Raw genomic sequence first — 22,405 nt, forward strand, 5'->3', positions numbered from 1 at the left:
TCTTTTCTTTTTTCTTATCCCTTTCTTTTCGTTTCTCTTTCTTTTTGTTTCGTTCTCTCGCCGGGTAGATAACCCGTGTGCGTGACAAAAATACGCTCTCTGTTTATTTCGTGGGGGACGCATGGGGCTCTATGTAGATACGACGCTGTTCCTAAAAACACCATCCTAGGAGTTTCTTTGCTGATGGTGATCCGGTTACCAAAATGGATGACCGTGTTTCGGTCATCCTTTCTCGTGTGATCACACATCGTGGGGTAAAAAAAAATGAAAATATTGAACCGGTGTTTCGTGTTCCGTTCACGTGTACTTTCACTTTTCGGTTTCTTTATTTGAGGGGTGTGCTATGATCGGTGGACGTGAAAAATACATGTTGCATCATGATGATAATAATAATTAGGAGAAGAATAAATTGATGGGTTAGTGAGTAAAGAAGTAAAAGTCAAGAAAAGCCATTCGTTAGTATCAAAAGCTTTCGGTTGCAGCAGTCGCGCCAAGCGTGAAGCCGCAGTTTCTTGTCAAAGCTCGTTAATTAAAGGCTCGATAGATCGATTTAGCCAGTCAATAGCGACGGTGGACACAATCGGAAAGTTTCTTTAGTCGCTTGTATGAATTACAGAAAAAATTCGCTTTTTTACCGATTTTAGAATTCTGGACTTTCTTCATTTTAGATAACGAATGATGTTCTTTCGTTAGGTCGGTAAGTAAATTCGCGATCTTCTGCGAAAACGCTTCGATTTGCTAAGCAAGAAAAAGATTGTCAGAAAAAGGATAAAAGATTGTTGTACATACTTACTCTGAACAAGACGTTGATTTATCAAAATTTTGCTCGCGAATTTAATTGCCAACCCAATATGGTGGTCATAGATTCCATAATTTATGGCCACGAAAAGTGTAGAACTTAAAAATGGTAAATTCATGAAAATTGCCCCTTCAAAATGAGAAAATGATTTCCTAATTTTAAAGTCAAATGATTTACGTGGAAAACGCGTCGCGCAAAAGGTAAAAAATGATAAAATATTCAAAAGAAAAGCAATAAAAAGACCGACTCGATTACTCAAATAAACCCTGTAAAACTTAAGAAACATAAAACAGATTTCTACAAATCTTCGTGAATAAGGGGTGTTTAAAATTAGAGAAACGGTAGTTCTCTTCAAGGGGGTGTGTCTCGACGATCAACGAACGAAGAAGAATCCCCTGTAATTTATCACTTTTTCACGACAGCTATGATTAATCGTTTTCTAAGATCCAGCGTGGTTTCTCGAGGTTGCGGTTCAAGTGGACGTTGCAGAACGACACATCATCGTTCGACGTCGAAGAAAACCAAAAACATCCTTGAAGAATCGATGTCGATCGAGAAGACCGGCAAATGATAGTATCTAGTATGTAAGAACTGAATACCTAAGTACTTTAACGCTTATAAACTTTTGCGTTTATAATATTAATGGCAACTTTTTTAACGCGTTGAATGCCAGGTTGAAGAGGGATGTATACTAGTAGTAATATATTAAAAAATTACTAGCACGTCTTATTAGAAAATTACTAGAATTTTCTATGATTTTAAGTTGCAAGGTTTTAAAGCTCCAAATTGTAAAATTAAATGAGTACGTTTTTTGATATATTTTAGAAAATTTAATAATTTGGAGATGTAAGTTCTGAAATTTTATAATTCCCTAGATTTTTAAGTTTTGATGTGTCTTCTTAAAGTTTTAAAATCTTTAAGTTCCCTAGGTCTATAAATTTTTAAATCTCCCGGTCCTCTAGGTCTCAAAAATTTAAAATCTTTAGGTTTTCTAAATCTCTATAATGTAGAATCTCTAAGTTCCTAAATTAATTTGTAAGATTTCACAATTGTCTGGTTCCTAAACTGCAAAATTCCACAACTGTGTAATTATCAAGATTCAAAGTCCCATAATTCCCTAGATAAATTTTAAACTCTTAGTCTCCTATGTGCTAAGTTTAAACGTTAAAAAATTCCTTAGATTCCCTGTATTTTTAAATTCTCAAGTTTTCCTAAATTCTAAGTTTCAAGTTTTAATGTGCCATAATTCCCTATATTCCTAAGTTTCCTTTGACAATTCTCTAGGTTCTACTTATTATAGTTCCAAAATTCCCTACATCACTAAGTTTTAATTTTCAAGGTCCTAGATCTTTAATTTTTAAATTTTTAAAGATTTTTAGGTCCTACATTTCAAAGACAACTCCCTAGATTCCTAAACTGAAGTTCTATAATTCCCTAGATTTTAAAATATTAAATATTGAAGTTTGCTCAATGTTTCAAATTGCAATGTCCAAAATCCCCGAGGTCTGTACTCTAAATACTTGAGATTTTTTAAGTTCTAAGTTTTGAAAATTCACAAGTCTCTAGGTTCTTATGTTCCAAAGTTTCATTAATCCCTAGATTTCAAAGTTCCAAACTGTTAGAGTTTTATAAATTATAATTTTTCGAAATCCCCTAGATCTATAAATTCTAAATTCTCGAAGTTCCATAGGTCTAAATAAGTTTCAAAGTCCTATAAATCCCTAGGTTTTTACGCTACAAATACAACTTGTTGAAGCCCCCTAGGTGTCTCAGTTCTAAATTCTCAAAATTCCCTAGATCCACAGTTCCAAAGTTCCTAAGTTTCGTTCGAACCCATTCCTAAGATCCAAAGTTTTGTATTAGATTAAAAAATTTCAAACTGTCAAGGTTCCTTAAATTCTACTGTTCAAATTCAAAAGTTTCCTAAGGACCTAAGTTCCATAGTTGCAAACTGTCAAAATCTTAAAATGTTAAAGTTCTAGTTCGATATAATTATTCAGTTATTTGTCTTAATATAATTATTCAATTATATTGAATATGCGGAGTCAGTTACCAAAAACCCATATGGCATTCAACGCGTTAATAAGAACCTTGCAAAAACTCCGCATCCAGTTGAAATTACCAAAGCACCAGTTGCACCTTCCCTTTATCCTCAGAATTTCAATTAGAACTATCACCGTTGATAAACGCGTTGGAAGTTTCATGAACTTCGCTGGAAAACTCTTCAGCGTTGTTCGTCTTCAGGTTCTCAAGGGTGGCGCTACACGAAGAAACCCGGCATTCCCAACGATATCACAACAAAATAAAAAACAACGAGCAAAAACTGTTGTGTCGGATGCAGTTCGAGATCTAGAAATCGACCTATCAGAAACGCTACATGTCTCTGTCTACGAGTTGTCTTCCGGTCCAAAGAAACGAGGGGGAACATGGTGAACGGAACACGGAAGCAACGCAAGAAAAAACAAGGTGGTCAACGAAAACAGACGACGGGGGGTGAACAAGAAGGATTATTACATCTTAGTTCGAACCTTGAACCAGGCATATATCTAAACAACACAGAACAGCAAGCAAAAAAACGCAACTCTGGACTATGAGATTAATGTCTGTCCGGTTGACCAGGGGTTAGACTGGGAGCTGGGTCAGATACAAACGAAAAAGTAAACACAAGGGAACACACACCGAACACGGGCACATCGCCAACAAAACAAGATAATACTTCGGGCAAATAGGGTTAATATATACACCTAACACTCACAGGCAGACCTACGCAGTCAGTTCAACCAACTTTCTCGTCTGCGGAGCAACCAGTCGTGTCGAATACCTTCTTCCATTAACATTTCGCTTCATGAAATTTCAGCTTCCCCGTTCTCGACTGGCCACCGCGACTGAACCCATGGTGATCGCCATCGTCAACGTCGATGGGTCATATCTGCCTTGAATGTAGAACTGGTATCGGGATGAAACAAGGTCGGTTATTGATCCACATGGTCGATATACATGCGCACCGTGTCCAGCCAGGTGAACCTAAAACGGTGACCATCGGGAACGAAGGACACCGCGGTATTCGACACGACCCCATGGCTACACGCTAAACAGAACTCGTGTAATACCTAACAGCTGAACGAGGACTCTCGACAAAACACATGACAGCGTATCATACCAAATCGTTCCCAAGAACCTTCACATGGATCGAGATGCGGCGTGACACGGACATTAATGATCCATGTGTAGCCAGGACGGTAAGCTGGATCAAGAGCTTCGTTTCGTGAGACAACGTCTTTTTGACTAGAGTCCGAGGACCTCTGCTAACATGACTCTCCAACATCGTTACCAATAGAGATCTATGCTATGAATATCGAGCATGTCACGTAACTCGCACGATGCAAGACACACACAGAACAAAAGAGTCTAACCTCTATGTCATTCGTTCAGTCACAACTCTATACCATGTCGTGCAACAACATCGATCTCTAACAGGTTCGGTACCGTGGGACTGTTTTATGTGCTTCTGATACGTGGTCTGTATTGATGCTGGTAGCGAACGTGTTAAGAAACCAGAGACAAAGGAAAAGGATCAAACGAAACCGAGTGTACAGTCGCGAGCAGCTTAGGCTTCCCTCAGCCATTCTTTAATGACACTTTGAAAATTAATAATCTTGTAGGGTATGTGGAGTCAAGCATTCGAGTGTTATTCGTCTACTGGGTACTGTGGACGTAAAATTATGACTGATTCCATAAAAGATTGTTCATATGTTATGAGCACGTGTACGGACAACACTAGGATTTATTTATTTATTCGCGTTTTCATGTGCCAGGATAAGGAGTTGCATATTCGGCTATCTCTGGGCCAGGCATGGGCAGCAGATAACTTGTTATAGTACAATTTTGTTTTATGACTCCTATTGCATTAATAAGGTTATAGAAACGGAAAAGTTTTGCAGGTGGTAATAAATGTATTTACTTCGTCGAAAAGCTTTCTGAATCAACGTAAACGATAGAATGTGTGGTTGCGATATTTGTAACCATGAAATGAAAGGGTGATGATAGATACGTTCAAAGAATATAACGTGCGGTGAACGTGACGTGCGGTGATTATAATGGGTGATCATAACAGCGGATGACAACTATAAGTTACGAAAAAAATAACATGTAGCGATTATAATGTTTGACGATTATAAGGCGCGTCGAATATAACGTGCGTCAAATGGAACGCACGTCGAATATAACGTGCGTCAAATATAACGCACGTCGAATATAACGTGCGTCAAATATAACGCACGTCGAATATAACGTGCGTCAAATGTAACACACGTCGAATATAACGTGTGTCAAACGAAACGCACGTCGAATATAACGTGCGTCAAATGCAACGTACGTCGAATATAACGTGCGTCAAATATAACGCACGGCGAATATGATGTGCGTCAAATGTAACGCACGTCGCGTACAACGTGCGTCAAATGTAACGTACGTCGAATACAATGTGCGTCAGATATAACGTACGTAGGGAATGAGACGATTACAACGCAGCGCAAGTATATCACGCGACAATTACAACGTACGATAAGTACCTGATAAACCTGCGATAATTATAGCGTATAATAATTGTGAGAGTGTGATAATTACAACGAGTACTGATTTTAACGCACAGTTTTAACGCGCGATGATTCCAACACCTGTGATTCTAACGTGCAGTAACTTCGACGCGTATGGTGATTCGTACACGTGATAACTATAACGCACGGTGAATCTATAACTATAACGACGCATGGAAATTCCAACGTCCGGTGATTCTAACGCACGATTCTGATGTGTGGTGATATTAATACTCGATGAATCGAATGTAAAATTTAACATATGACGATTCTAACACACGGTGATTCCAACGTGCCGAACGCACGTGACGTACGATTCTATCGTACGATATTCTGACGTGTGATAATATTGACGCATGATACTATTACGTGGTGATTATGACGGGTCGACTTTAATGCGTTACTTCGCGCGCTACAATCCTAACGCGCGTTGATTCCGACATGTGGTAATATGTACTATGGTAATACGTGACGATTCTATGAAACGGTGATCCTAACGCACGGTAATTTGAACGCATTGTGATCTAGTATCAGTCAATGTTACACGACGATTTTAACGTCCGTTAATTACGGATAGTGAAGATCTAACGCACAGCGATTAGAACACATGACGATTATATCACGTAATAATACAACGCGTGTGTCTTTGAGTGATTGAATGCCCATGCCTGTCCTAGATCCTCCCTATGTTCCTCCGTCATATCAAATGTTCCTACAATACATTTCCTACACTATTAACCAAAAAGAAACCTACGTTGCACCCAACTGTACACGAAAATCAATCGAAGCTCTTGATCCTAACCTGGCTCTCTGAGACAGGTCCAGAAGTGGGGTCTTGGTATGGCGTGTCAAAAGTGTCCCGTTTTATCTTTTTTTATTGAAGATTTAACAGAACAAAAAGGGTACACGGCAACACTATGCACGTTCTCTAGAGGAAACTTCCAAACCAAACGACAACGATAATCAATCGATCATAATAAACAGGTATGTAACGATAATCAGTAACCGTAACAAAAAACATTATATATAATATATATGTATATGTATAATGATCTAGCGTATATATATGTAATTATATTTATACGTAGAAACATTAAGTTTTAAATTAACGAACGCTTGAATCAAGAAAGGGCATTTGGCCTTGGTTTCGGGGTTACTAGGCAGGCACACCTTGCTGGTTCGGTCTGGTTGGGGCGGTGTCGCCCGACGCTCGTAGTGTCTCTCCGGCTGTTGATAAAGGGGGATCTGCAAACCCATTCGGAAACGTGTTCTCGCAATACGCCTGCTACTTCCTTGTTTTATTGTTGTTCTTTGTGTCTTTGTGTCGGAGGACCTAACTGCTTAACCTACACGGAAACATCGCGAATCCTTAGTCATCCGAACTACATAGCCTTTATCTTTTCGCTGTGGACACGCGTTTCTAGGTTTGATTATCGTTTGGACTCGAGTCAAATTCGAAATTTTCTTAGCGATATCCATCACAGCGAAAAGGTTAAACAGCCACGAGACAAGAATAACGTTCGATTGCAGCCATTTTAGACACCTAACCTCAAGAGCCTAACAGTCGTAAAATACGAGTAATATATGTTTCGAATAAAAGTTTAGTATCGAAAATACTAGAAATCCGGACAGAATTTTGAAAATATTTTTAACGTACTCTTTTTAAAAATACTTTCTTCGTTACCGCAGATTGATTAGAATAAAAGAATAGTATTAAACACTAACAGTTTTTCATGTTTTGAAAGAGTGACTGAGGCTGCACCAAAATGTGGTGTGCCATTATTTTTGTCATGGATTAAATAAACTCGTGACGTCAGATCAGTAAATAAGGGGTCGCGATGTTCCCTCAATAAATCGTTCTAGGGGTCCAGTCACGAAATGTTCAGCACTTGAAATGTATTAGATGAATGTGTATAGCGACATTGTTAGATTTGCGGGTATTAAATATGAAGATGTTTTATGGATCAAATGTTGGTCCAAGGACACTAGATGATTAGTGATTGATTAACCTTAGGTGATTGTTGATTAGAAATACCAAGTCTGATATAATTAGCCTATCAATTAAAATGGCAGTTAAATTTGGAAAGTGATAAATTTATATAAATTTAGAGAATGACACTTTATAAATTCATAAAATGACACTTCACAAATTCACAAAATAGCATCTTATAAATTTACAAAATGGCACTTTACAAATTCACAAAATGGCATCTAATAAATTAACGAAATGGCGTACATTTGTAAAATGACACTTTCTAAATTTATAGAATGAAATTTATATAAATTCAGAACATGACATTTATATAAATTTATAATTAGCAAAATGGTATTTACATACTTTTTAAAAGTACCACTAATAAATTTATAAAATGGCATTTGTATGAATTCATAAAATGGCGCCTATATAGATACACAAAATGGCGCCTTTATAAATATACAAAATGGCGTTTACATAAATTCAGAAAATATCACTTAAATCTGAAGCACAATGGGAGAATGAGTACAGAAACCCTTCGTTCCTAATAAAAAATGATTAATTGTTACGTCTAACAAATGGGTCAGAGTAAAATTCGTGTATTGTTCGAATGCTGACTTCTGTATAAAAATCAATATTTATTTAAAATAACACTCAAAATCACCCATATGTGTGAAAGAACATTAAACCGATCGATATCAAATATCAAATGTCATATTAAAGCAAACTCAAATAATTTGACAATATCAAATGGTTTGATATTAATGTTAAACAGTAATTATTGATTTATTAAATTACATTAATATTTATTCATTAAATATATATATATATATATATTGATTTTCGTCTACAAAATTATGTTCACATATAGACGTTCAAAAATTCTATGTGATTGACGTAAATTTTACAAGTGTTGCAAATTTTAAAATTGTTGTGAATTCTACAATTACTGTAAATCCTACAATTGTGAATTCTACAATTGCTGAAAATTTTACAATTTTTGTAAGTTTTGTAGTTCTTATAAAATTTGCAATTCTTAAGAATTTTACAATTATTATAAATTCCATAATTACTGTAAATTTTGCAGTTGTTATACATTCTACAATTATTGTAAATTCTATACTTATTATAAATTGTACAAATATTGTAAATTTTGCAATTGTAAATTAAGAATAGATCACATACATAAAATAAAGAGCATCATCAAATACCAAATAACGTCTCCATGAAACAACTACATCCGCACGTCTAATTATTGACGAGACCAAGTTAAACAAAAATATAAATTAATCGTCAAAATCTAAAAAAGTTAAACTTCATCGAACAGCATTTGAACGATCCACGAATATTCCTTCGTGATTGGACCACCGTAAATCAGCTCCTAAATCCTAAATCTCTAGTTATTCTCCCGAGTGTATCAAACTGGACCAACTATAAATCCAAATAAACCCCCGAGTGTTTTCGTGTATTATCAAACGCCCACGTCGTTTTCGCGGAAACGCCTTTTGCCATCCTGGAACGTTGACCGGTTCGGGCGATTCTCATATAAATATATCACAGGACGGGTTCATAGAATTAAATATCGATTGCCTTTCTCGTTCAACCGGGAACGAATGTATCGACTATTTGGAACACGCTTTCGCGAGTCCTGAACAGCGAGATGACATCGAACCGTTTGATTGTGGACTCCTGCTGAATAACCTTGTTTAAAACGTTCGCTGCCAATCGAAAAGCCCGAGAGACCTATCGTTACCAACCAATTTCGACTCTTTTGTTGATCAGACACGCACATACACGCCGTCTCTCGTCATTCAAACTTCTAGGTGACATCGATTGTCACATTGCCGACGCCAGATCGTGGATTTAGAGTGTACATACTCAACCTTTTTTCCTTAGGTCATATTAGTCGTTTATTTTGAACGTAACCTAAGTCCATTTGTTTGTTATTAACCAGTTAACTTTGGCGATCTTTTTGCAAAGCGCGCATTAGTGTGTGTCGCGATAATCAAGCGATAACGAGTTAGCTCTCAAGAATTTATGAATCCATCTCAAATCATTTACACTTTTTATTTGTTTATTTCCTTTCGTGTTGACCTCTAAACATTTTAAACATATTACAATTTACGAATGTAATTTATTTTTCGCAAAAATTATAATTTAAATATCAAATTGTAACAAAATTTTACGCATGACGGGTATACGTCATGAGACAAAATTTTGCCACATCTCCATGACGGATATAGTCGTCAAACACACTTAACTGGTTAACAGTAGATTTACAAAACCCGTTGAAATGACGGATCACAGATCTCTTATTTTAAATGACAAAATTTTTTATGAAAAAATGTCAACTTTTGTCAAACTAAAGAATGTATCAGACAGTTCACATATCCCCAATTTATTTATTTTTCTACTTTACTTCAAATTTAAATATAAGTGACCATCAAACGTCCGTATGAACCCCTTACCGTATGATTAATTTGTCAGGTGCGTTAGTCAGAAGTAACTATTAACTACAATAGTAATAAAATCATTAAAGAAAGTCAAAATGTTGTGACTATTTTGTATCCAACAGTCTTTGACTCTACAAATTTTAATTAGATTTGTACTTCAAATTGAAATGTATTAAATATTCAAACAAGATATGTCACATATGAACCGTAAGTGCGAGTCTGGCTCGTCAAAATACTGCAAGGGGTTAACTGTGGTAGTTTGATGTGAACTGTCATGAAAAATATTTTGCGATTAAGTACATTTAGAATATACGTTAATTTTGGACATATCAATTTTTGCAGTTATTTTGATAGTTGAAAAATTGATTCTGAATGTAGCTGAAGTTCAATCTATTGATGATGTTAGAAACTACGGATTTTCAAATGTCCGCAGTGATGATGGTAATTACAATTATTTAGTTAATGTAATAATTAATTAGTATTAATACGATATACCATGAAAGCTCCATGACTTCAAATCTCTTCCAAATACACGAAATGTAGACCAGCAATAAATTGTCATGTAATTTCTATAGTTAGATTTCCTGAATCGCATAAATGTTTTTCAAGTATTGTAATGAAATATAAAAGGAACTGAATATTGTTTTTTCAATTTGAAGCATTTTAAATTATATTGAATGGACTTGGGTTATTTCTTTGATGACAAATCTAGTTGTTAATTTTAAAAGTGGTTTACGTCTATTCTCGGTAAGAAGGAACATATTCAATTAATAATTGTTACTACTTTCATAGAATTTGTAAATGTAACTCTCTTAGCGACATTTCAGGAACGTGATATATTAACTTCCAATTTTTAATTATATTGAAACCAAATTCTTAAATATCTCAATTGAAACATAAATGGATTTAGACCACTTTCAAAATAAACGGCTCATATAACATCTATTTTGCATGGGTCAGGGGATTATTAAAACAAAAATGTTAAGTGTTGATTTATTAAAGAAAAAAAAAATGTTTGTAATGTTATAACAAAGACTGTGCGAGTCACAAGTTGAGTATGGACGTTTTAGAACAGCGTTTACTCCAAAAACAATAAGTTTGGATGACGCTATGTCCAGTTAGCGTTCTTATTGTTAGTAATAAATTTCACAGACTAGATTATTTCACAGTTATTTCCAAAAACTTTTAAACTATTTTGTTATAATAATATTTTTGTTGCTGAAAAATACGACTTTTGTGCTCGTACAGCTATCATTAACGCAAGCAGTTTTTGGAATTAACATGGACTCTAAACCCTCGAAATATAGTGGCTATATTGCTGCTAAGTGTAAGTATTGTTCATTTTAATGGTGAGGTCAAATACAAGGTTCTCTTCTTACATCGTTCAATTCTCTAAAGAAGATCACGTTTTATAGATAGATAATGTAATATGGAGGTATGATGGTAAAATCCCTAGGGAAAATTTCGTTCCTGAGGAAAATGACGATAGAGGGAAAGAAGGTGCCAACAGAAGCTACAACATTCGAGAAATACCACGTACTATGCTTAATTTGTGACGAATAATTTTAGCTGTTCTAGGGAAACAAACACGATTTTATGTCTTCTGCAGCAAAAACATTAGTTTTATTTCATTCTTTTATGGAGATCGATAACTTCTTATTTTTTCTAGGAAAGGACCTGCTAGTTGTTTTCCCTGAACGGCCTACTAGTTCTTTTCCTTAGAGAAGGAAAACTACTTCTACTTTCCTTGAGAATGAACCTTTTACGATTCATTTTTCCCGAGAAATGCCTGATCACTTACTACTTCTCCTAATAAAGACTCTAATAGTTTATATTATCCTTAGAGAAGATTCCATTAACATATTTCCTAAGGAAGCTACTATTTCTTCATTTTCCTATAGACGCCTTGCTGCTTTCAATTTTTTCTAGGGATTATCAAATTACTTATTTCCCCTAGAGAAGATTCCCTCATTTGTCAATTTCCTTAGTGAAAATTCTGTCGTCCACCATTCTCCCTATGAAAGGATTCCTATTTTTTATTTTCCTTAGGAAGAGCATAATCACTTATTTCCCCTAAAGTTGATTATACTAGTTACTATTCCCCTCTAGAAGGTTTTACATTTCTTATTCCATTTAAGAAAGATCTACCATTCATTCTCGCTAGATAAGAACTCCACTTTATAATTTCCCCAGGAAACTCCAAGCGATTCACCAATTTTCTTAGAATGAAATTTTTTTAGAAACCTACTTATTACTCTATATTTTTTACATGAAAGATTTGTCATTTTTCCTAGGAAACAATCTGCAATTTTCTCCTAGGGAAGACCCCACCACCATTTACACTTATCGTAAATTATTTGTACAATTCTCAATGTTTTTATACTCGAACAGCGAACAGTGAAATGTGATCATCGGATACTTTTCCCATATTGCCATTTTCCCTATGAAAGGACCCTACGGAAGTAATTTTTAGTAATTTTTCCCTAGGGAAGACCCCACCATCATCTATACTTATCGCACATTACTTACGCAATTCTCAATGTTTTTATACTCGAACAGCGAATAATGAAACGTGATTGTCAGGTACTTTTCCCACGTTGCCATTTTCCCTAGAACACGACCCATAATTTTTTCCTAGGGAAGACCCCACCATTATATGCACTCATCGTGCATTATTTACACAATTCTCAATGTTTTTACACTCGAACAGCGAACAGTGAAATGTGATCGTCAGGTACTTTTCCCATATTATTATTTTCCCTAGGAAAGTGATCACCCGTCGACAATGTTTCAACGACAGCAGCAAACGTATTAAACAAAACTAATTTCACTCCTTTGCAGTCCACAATTTTTCGTTCTCGAAACGAACTTTTTAGTTTCTTTTTCGTTTACGATCTAGTAACTTCTAGTAAATTGTCAGTAAATCACAGGTTAAGAAATTCGACGAAGTTCGATTAATAACAGCGTTATATGGATTGCAAAGGGTCTATTCGTTCAAGTACTAATTATATTCTAGTTACTTTTGAAGTTTTCCGATCTATCCGCAATACAACAGTCCTGCGTTGTTTAATCATACACTTGAGCAATTATGAACGTCTCCTTCGCTTAGAACCTGATCATAAGCGTCCGTACTCAAGAACTCGGTATAACAGTTAGGATCATTATGGCTGTCGTTAACCCTGCAATCGTGTTCGTTAAAGTGAATCGATTCAGCCGAGTCGACTGAAGACATTCCACGGTCATGGTCTCAATACGCTGACAGTATGAACGGCGTTAATTGAACTAATTATTGCTCGCTTATCTCCTCGATTTTCTGACAAATCGATGGTGACGTTCAAGGATCTCCTTTAGTATCAACTGCATCTTCAAACCCAACTGATTTTAATCTGTTAGATGGCGATTGTTATCAATTCGATTTCACGAGCTATTGGTTTTATTGTAAGTGTATTAATTGTTTTTTTTTTAAATTAATTATACTAGGTTAATTATTATTAGGTTTATGATCATTGGAATACTTTTGGTTAAATTGCAATTTTTAATTTTCTGTCTGTTATATTATGGTTATATTGGTGGGATAATTTGGCAAATAAAAATTTTTTATCAATGAATAATATTATAATTATATGACGAAGGATATTAAAATTGGTGGGATACTTTGTTAATTTGCAAATTTTAATTTTTCATCAATGAATAATATTAGAATTATATAATGAAGGATGTTATGATTAGTGGGACACTTTGTTAATTTGCAAATTTTTATTTTTTATCAAGAAATAATATTTTAATTATATAACGAAGGATATTATAATTATAGAGATACTTTGTTAATTTGTAAATTTAAATTTTTTATCAACAAATAATATAACGAAAGGTATTATAACTATAATTATTGTGGATATCTGCTAATTTTCAAATTGATAATTTCTATAAAATAATAATCTCCTGCTTAATGTTCAAATTGTGAATTAAAACTTTCTGACAGTAAATAATATTGTAGCTATAATTTTTAAATATATGCTCTGTTTGGAAATTACAATTTTTGATAAGCAAATAATATTTCAATATTATTATTAATGTTATATGCATACAACGAATAATATTATAGTTATAATTTTTAAGGGTGCTCTCTATAATTTTGCAAATTAAAACTTTTTGTCAATAAATAACATTGCAATTATAATTTGTAAGAACACTCTCCGTTAGTTTGCAAATTTTTTTTGTCAACAAATATTGCACTTATGAATGATATAGTTATAATTATTAATATATATTATTATATGTAATATAATATAATTATAATCAATATATAATATAATTATTAATATATAAGGGATAGTCCCTTATTAATTTATAAATTATAATATTTGTTTCTGTTAATCATTATTACACTCACACCGAAATCTGGGATTTTTAATTTCTTCTTTTTTTACAATTGAAGTGCTAGAAACCTCCATTAAGTTTAATATTTAATATAATTATTAATAATAATGTTAATTTTTTAGTACATAATATTTGTATAATTTAATTATATTTAATTATCATATTATTAATAGAATTGCAGCATTTGACATTGTTCTACATATTTATATTAATTATATAATTATGCTTTGTTGATTACGTTTAATTATCGTATTATTCATAAAATCATAATGTTTAAAATTATTTCACATTTTGTTTTAATTATTCAATTACATTAAATTGTCACATTACTGATAAAATTATTTAAAGTCATTCCATTTTCTTTCTCCATTATTTCACATTTAATTTTTAATTAAAAAAAAAATTCATTTCACTTATTATTTAAATTTGCTTTTTTTCCGTCAAATTAATATCCAATTATAGTATTCAATTACACAGTAACAAAATGCAAGTAACCCCTATTCATTGACCTATTTCTAATATACTTTGCAAATTTGACCGCAAAAAGTTAAAAACGGAGACCCTTGAACCTTGTCAAAAATAAAGAAAATGCGATGAGATCGTATCGATTAATTTCGCAACGAACGTGGACCCTTTCCGCAGGCGAAAATAAAAAGAAGAGACCGCTCGATCGCTCGCCTTGGCGAATCTGGCTCGCCGAACAGAACAGAAAATAGAGGAGAAAATAAAGCAGAGGGAGGCAACAAGGCGTTCTCTCAACGTTTAAACAACTAAAATTCATATCTCGATCGGACGAAAAGCTTGATTGATTCGTTGGTCTGTTCGCTGCGCCACACTAGAGGCAAGACACGATCAAACTGACAGAAAATTAAAAAAATGGGAAGATTCTTATTTATAGTATGACACCAGGTATTCTCAGAAGTTTCTCGGCTAGATCCTTCGCTATTTTTCTTTGCGTCCTTAACACACCAGTACGATGTACTTTGTAAATCAATTTTACATTCGTTTCATTTTCTATTAGGTTGTTGCTGTCAAGTGGCTTAAATTAAAATATTTAATTTTATTTTTTAATAATAATGGAATATGATTAATCATTATTTATTGATTAAATTTAAAGATTAATAATCGTTTAGCAATCAGTCTTTCATTGATTCGGAATTTGATGCGACACTAGCGGCCAATGTGTGAACTAACACAAATGGCCGACATGCGCGTACTTTATCGCCTCAAAGTTTATTTTAAGTAACAAACGAGAAATCACTTATTGAAAATAAAAAATGTCTATTAATAATAATAATGAGAGTAGTAGCAGTATTTTTAACACTCATACAATATTTTTATTGTTTCCTACAAGTTTCTTTGGCGAATTTTCAGGGTGAATTTGAATTAGAAATATTTGTGGTCCGCCATGTTTTCTGTGACAGTAATTTAATAATAGTTTTATGAAAATGTATAACGTTTTAGTAATATATTTGACAGAAATTGTGCAATTGATAACTAATGCATCGCAGTGAAATTCGTGACCATTAAAATCTATCACGATTTCATGACATAAGTGTTCCAAAGTAGCACTTATACTAAATCAATTTAAAGCTTGACGTACTACGAACTATCTAAAGGTTCTGTTTGTATTTTTTTATAAAAGTGACTATTGGTTGATTGCGGTAAACAATGTATTATTGTAAATTGTATATTTGTCAAATATTAATTTCTATATTTACAAAGTAAATTTCATGACATAAAAATATTGCGAAATTGTACTAATGCTACGTTAATTTAAAGCTTGAAATATACTAAAAATAACTACCTAAAGCTTTCATTTGTATTTATTATATAAAGTGACTATTATTTGAAACAATGCATCACAATGAAATCTACATAATTTTCAAATATTAATTTCGACATGAGTAACATCAATTATAATTTCATGACATAAAAGTATCATAAAATACCACTTATGATACATCAATTTAAAGCTTGAAATACACTAAAAATAGTTATGTAAACGTATCGTTAATACTCTTAACACAAAATGGCTGATTATTGTTCGTAACAAACAATACCAGAGAGAAATTCATGTTGTGTTTATACATGAAAGGTCAATTACAGCTTCATGACTCAAAAGCAGTTGAAAATGACTGTACTAACTCTGCATTGAATATTCTTAATACAAATTGTCTGACTGTTCATGGAAATAAACAGTGTGTCAAAGCGAAACTCGCCCTGCAGTTGAAACGATAATTATCGCATAATATACGAAATAAATTATAATTTCATGGCAGAAATGCATTGCGAAATGCAGTTCAATGAAAGTAACTGTGTAAACGTTTCGTTAATATTCTGAATGCGAAAGTAGTTGTTAATTACTATAAACAATGAATCAAAATGAAAGTAAAGTGATTCGAAATTCAATCAGTTTGTGCGATAACAGAGTTTGAGCAAATATTAAGGTGATTTCTAATGAAAATGCTGTTAAGGTAGAACTAAATTAAACTAATAAATTTTAAATTTAAATAAATTTTAATGACTTGGTTATTGTAATGTTATTAATAAATAATACTTAGTAATTGTAATAATTAGTAATAATTAGTAATAATTTAGTAATTGTCATGTTATTAATTAATAATACTTTAATAATTTAATTCAAGTTTAATGACAATTAATAATTTAATTGTCATGTTACTACCTAATAATACTTCAGCAATTTAGTGATTGTATTATTATTAATAAATATTGTTTTAATTGCAATATTATTGACTAATAATACTTTAATAACGTAGTAATTATAATATTATTAATAACTAATATTTGAATAACTTTATAATTATTTTTTTAGTAATTTTAATAAATAATATTTTGATGTCGGAAGTTTAGTGAACAAGTCGGCCATTTTAGTTGCAACAACCTAATAGCATGATTTAATGAAAAAAAACTCCAAAAAAAAAATTACACTTCTTTATTTAATTAGCTGTGAAAAATATTGTACATTACTACAAATAAATACATAATCATTGTTTTTCATTCTATTAATTATACATCAAAGTTTTTCAATTATTTTCAATATTATTCTCTTAATTATCATCATAATAATTCTTCAATTATTTTTAATTATTTTTTAATTTGTTTTCAATTTTCAATTTAATTATACTGTTAATTCTAATTATTTGTAGTTACTCTATTATTATTTTAATCACCTATAAATTATTTTCAGGAATTCTATCAATTATCTCAATCACCTACCAATTATTTTCACTCTATTAATTATCTAGTAACTATTCAATCATTCTTAATTACTCCAATAACTTTTCTACTATTTTTCAAATATTCTATTAATTGCTCAAATAATTTTTAACAATTTTAAACTTCATTAATAATTTCAATTATTTAACTATACTATAAATTTTGTCGTTCTAAAAATTAATAACACTTAGTAAATTTTAAATTGCATTAATAATTTGAATTACTTAACTATACTATAAATTTTGTCGTTCTAAAAATTAATATCAAATTTTATACGTAATGCATTAACTTTCTCTAATCAATGTACGATTTCGATGAAAATGCGGAATAAGGTCTGCCCTATAAGAAAGATTTTCGGAAAATTTTCGTCGAAATTCGAAAATGTCCTACATGCTCGAGACAATCGATTGAAAATGACATAGTAGACGGAAGATCGAGCCAAGAGGACTTCCGCTTGAGTAGATCTACTTACCTATCGCTAACGAGACCGGTGTACCCTCATTCACGAGAACACCTATCGACCGGTGGGGAACTCGAGAAAATTCTGCGGAACGTAGTCGACGATGCACGGCTCGAAAATTCATCGTTTCGTGCACGTGTTAAGGCTCGACTTCATGCCACTTGTGTTCGAAATGAAAGAAAACAAAACGGAAAGAAATAGAAAGAGGATTCGATCAGATGGTTGCCTCGGGACGATCAAACGACCGAACAGGTGGCGATGAGAGGTGCTTCTTCCTAGTTTTGGTATCGTGAGAGAAGGTTTTGATCGTTCTTTGAGATATTGGGAGAATTTCTTAATTTCTGCAAAATTTTTGGTCGAAGGTGAAATGATGTGTTAATTTATAGATGGAAATCGATATGATTTTGTAAGGCATATGTAAACGATTTTTTGGAGAGTTGGAATTTTGAACGTTATTGAAATTATACCGTTGTTAAATTGGAATATTGCGTTAGAAAATTAATTTTAGAATTATCGAATTTGGTTACGTTGTAATTTTTTGAGAATGCAAGAATTTAAGGTGAGTTAAAATAAATTTTGAAGTGCTGGTAAAATGTGATGATAGTTAAAAAATTTAAGTTTGAATGGTAAGTATTGAATATTAAGATGATTAAATATTGAAATATTAATATTTTGAAATATTGAAATAATAAGTGTTAAAATACTGAAATATTGGAATATTAACATACTAACATTTTAAAATATTAAAATACAAAAATAATAAAATACTGAAATGTTGGAATAATAAAATATTAACATATTAAAATATTAAAATACAAAAATAATAAAATACTGAAATATTTAAATATTTAAATACTAAAATACTCAAATACAAAGGTATTAAAATATTAAAATGCAAAAACACTGAAATCCAGAAATACTGAAATATTAAAATATTAATCTTCAAAAACTCATAAAATTTTGTTAGTTATAAATTACTCTGACAAATTGAATAATTATCATTTTTATAAAATAAAGTACAAGTAATATACAAAATTTGGTAAATTGAGTTAAAAGAAATTGTTAATTGTTCAAATTACATGATTAATTAAAATTATAAAATTATAATATTAAATTAAGAATTAATCTATAATGATTTATCAAATTTTTACAATTATTATTACTCTAATAATGAATCATAGAATTCTCTTATAAATTATTAAATAATTTTCATTTTTATAAAATACAGAATTTTCTAAATTGCACTAAAAAAAAATTGTTAATTGTTCAAATTATACAAATAATTCAAAGTATTGGATTGAAGTATTAAACTAAAAAATTAATCTATAATAAATTATATTTGTTATGAATATAATAATTAATATATTTATATTTATTGTTATAATTAATCATAAAATTCTTTTATAAATTATTCAAATAAAATTGAATAATCTCCATTTTTAAAGTATAAGAAAATTTGTTAAGTTTTAACTATTTTTCTTTTGACAAATAAAAAAAATTAACCCCCTATTACAATTATTAATAATTAAAAATTTCAAAGTGAAACATACTAAAAAGTTTATTTAAAATAATTTATTACATTACATGTGTTTTATTATACAATAATTTTCAGATTTTATTTCTCTAATCAAGCTAAAATAAAAAACTCTAAATTGTAATTAAAAAATTAAGAAATTAATTAAAGATATTAAAATAGAAATTTATATTAAGAAATCAACACAAAATTTTGTTACATGTATTACTATAATTTTTAATTTTATAAGAAGTTTATGCAATGCAAATTAGATTGAAATAAGAAAATTCTAAATTATATTGGTAATATAAAATATGAAATTAAATCACTGAAAACTTAATCCTTACTAATCCACATGAATTACTATATTTTATCTCCAATAAAATTACTGTTTTAATCCTATCATTATATCACACCGAATATTTGCGTTCAAATGCGTTCTTATGTGAATTTAATATATTTATTACAATTTCCAATTTTATACGGCAGAATTTACATAACGTAAGAGTGTATTATACATATATCAAATCGACTGTAACTGTTTAATAACCTTCTTCGTCAATTCAAATTGTGTTAATTCACTAATACGAATGTCTCTAAGTATTTTAGTCTACTCTAAATTCATTACCTTTCAGGCATAAACTACTTTAATACTACACCTACCGAAGGGGTCAAAATGTCTCAAATATTTCACAAAAAAATCTACAAAAAGTATCTAAAATTCGAGCAATACTAATCATTCAAAACACCTTCTTATTTGTCTAAAAAGTCACCTTAACCCCTTGCGTAAGATTAACCCTCGATAATCTAGTGCAAAAATCCTATGAATAACTAATTAAAAAAACTGCACTACAACTACGTGAAAAAACTCGGCACAAACTTTCGTTATGTCCAAAACTCAACTATCAAAACCTTCAATACACAATAACTACAGCTTCCTTAAATTGATCAGGATTTACCTGAACGTAAAACACCCGTGGGTTCCGACAGTACCTAAGTCCAAAAATCACCCATCGCCACCTTCGAGGGATCGTTTAGGTGTAGCACGAGTGGGTAATCGCGTTAGAGAAAGAAACAGATAGATAGAGAAAAAACACACACACACACGCACGAATAGAAGGTTTGGAGTAGTATCTCTGTAAAGAAAAGCTGGAACAGTCAGGATTGAGTAGAGCCACGAGGACGCTGTATCCGTTAATAAAAATGTACAATAATTGAGCATAAGCGAGGACGTACGTCTGTGTACATGTGTGTATAATATATATATATATAATATATATTTATATATCTGTGTGTGGTCTAACAAATTCGCCATCCATGGGATTCACCGCAGCGATAGAGAAAAAAGGGGATTCGATCTTCACACGGGGAGAGACTGTTGTTGGTTGAGAAACGTCATGAATTCGAGAAAATTATACTACGATCGAGATTCACCGGTGTTCTCTCGACGATACTGACTTGTGGAAGCTCTATGGGGGACTTGTCCGTGATGGGATGCACCATCGACGCGAACAGGCTGTCATTATGGGTCAGCTGGTCCTTTCCCGAACCTATGTACCTAGTTTGAATCGGTCGAGTCAAAAAAACTCGTCAGGATTTGCATGGATGTCCCCTTCGATTCTCTCCCTTAACACGTTCAGCACGGATCGGTCGACGAGATCTATCGAACATGAAGTCCGATCGGTAAGACAAGAAGATAAGGACCCTAACGGAAGCCTGGAAGTTTAAATTGCGGCCCAAAGTTTGTCCGCCGGGCTGAACGTGTTAAAGCGTCCCGGCGAGCACACGACTAACTCGAAGGAGTCCTGTAAATTGCAGACAGTTCCAAAAATTGACAGAACAGAACCGTTTCCCGTGGGAACATTGCGAAAAACTGAACGGCAACGCAAAGCTGTACGGACCAGACAGCGGCTGCCAAAAAAAGAGGCGTCAAGGACAAAAGAAAAACAAAGTCGGTCAGTTTTTGAAACTGACAAACAAAACGACGACGAGACGCTTGGTTTTCTTTCTCTTTGTACAAGGATCACACGAACTGTGGGTATATTATAATGAAAAAAAAAGATATATATATATGTATGTGTGTATATATATATATAAAGAGAAATATATAATGTATATATATACACACGTATACCGAAATAAATGAAAAAAAGGGGTGCTTGTATAAGAAATTGTTGTAAACACTCACATAGACCTCTTCCCATTGCGAGACATACCGCACCAGTCTTGACAACCGTAGTAACCTAACGAGCGACAACAGTTTCGCAAGCCTGAGGATCCTTAGAGCACGGCCAGCATGCAGGATCTGGAAGGACTCGCTAAAGTCCTGAAACTGATAAATTTTGCATTATTAGTTGAGAAGAAAGAAATTTTCGTTCACCAACTGTTTGCGAAAGTGCGCCGCGTTAAATGATCGATGAAATCCCTCGGTAAGCGAGCGTACGTTCTTTAGTTTGTGAAAATGATTTCGAAGAGCGAATCACTGACTAAAACGAAAAAACATCGTGTAATAATCAATGAATATTGTATTCACAGTTTGGAATATGTATATGTTTATGGTGTAACGCAGTACAATTATACTCTTGAGCTACACTGATCACATGTGCTACACGTTGTTTGAAGAAACATTGTAACTCAGTCTACAGAAGTTAACTCTATCTTAGAACACCATTTTCTCAAACTTCTTTATAATTAAATAGTATTCAATAAATGTAGACATACAACAATTCTAAGTATCGGGATTAGGAGTCTCAGACTGGTTCTCCAATCACCTATTCCGTCAACCAGTTTCTATCAGCTGTTCAGATACACAATTTAAGTATAGAAAAATAATAGTATTGATTAGGCTAAATAGTATTGAAAATGTTTCACAAATCAGTTCATATTTTTACACGAGTAAAGATTGACAAAGCGAAAGGTAGATGCGGTGTCAGAAAAGTAGACATTGTTGGGAATGATCGACATTAACGTGAGCAACTGTCGTATGATTG

At 32.4% G+C, this 22,405-nt stretch overlaps 1 protein-coding gene across 13 annotated transcripts in view; it reads right to left on the reverse strand.

Moving 5' to 3' along the window:
* The window catches only part of Ih (hyperpolarization activated cyclic nucleotide gated potassium channel Ih), a 324,580-nt gene that overhangs the window by 41,144 nt on the left and 261,031 nt on the right, over window positions 1–22,405 (reverse strand). For 11 of the 13 annotated variants that reach the window (XM_076540372.1, XM_076540375.1, XM_076540373.1 and 8 more), the window contains one exon: window positions 21,604–21,747. In XM_076540372.1, the coding sequence (XP_076396487.1) occupies window positions 21,604–21,747 (144 nt within the window). Of the gene's footprint in view, window positions 1–6,564; window positions 6,640–21,603; window positions 21,748–22,405 lie in introns of all 13 variants that reach the window. The other 2 variants (XM_076540383.1, XM_076540374.1) reach the window with 1 other exon arrangement.

This window comes from Megachile rotundata, chromosome 15 (genome assembly GCF_050947335.1).
Source record: "Megachile rotundata isolate GNS110a chromosome 15, iyMegRotu1, whole genome shotgun sequence".
Lineage (NCBI taxonomy): Eukaryota > Metazoa > Arthropoda > Insecta > Hymenoptera > Megachilidae > Megachile > Megachile rotundata.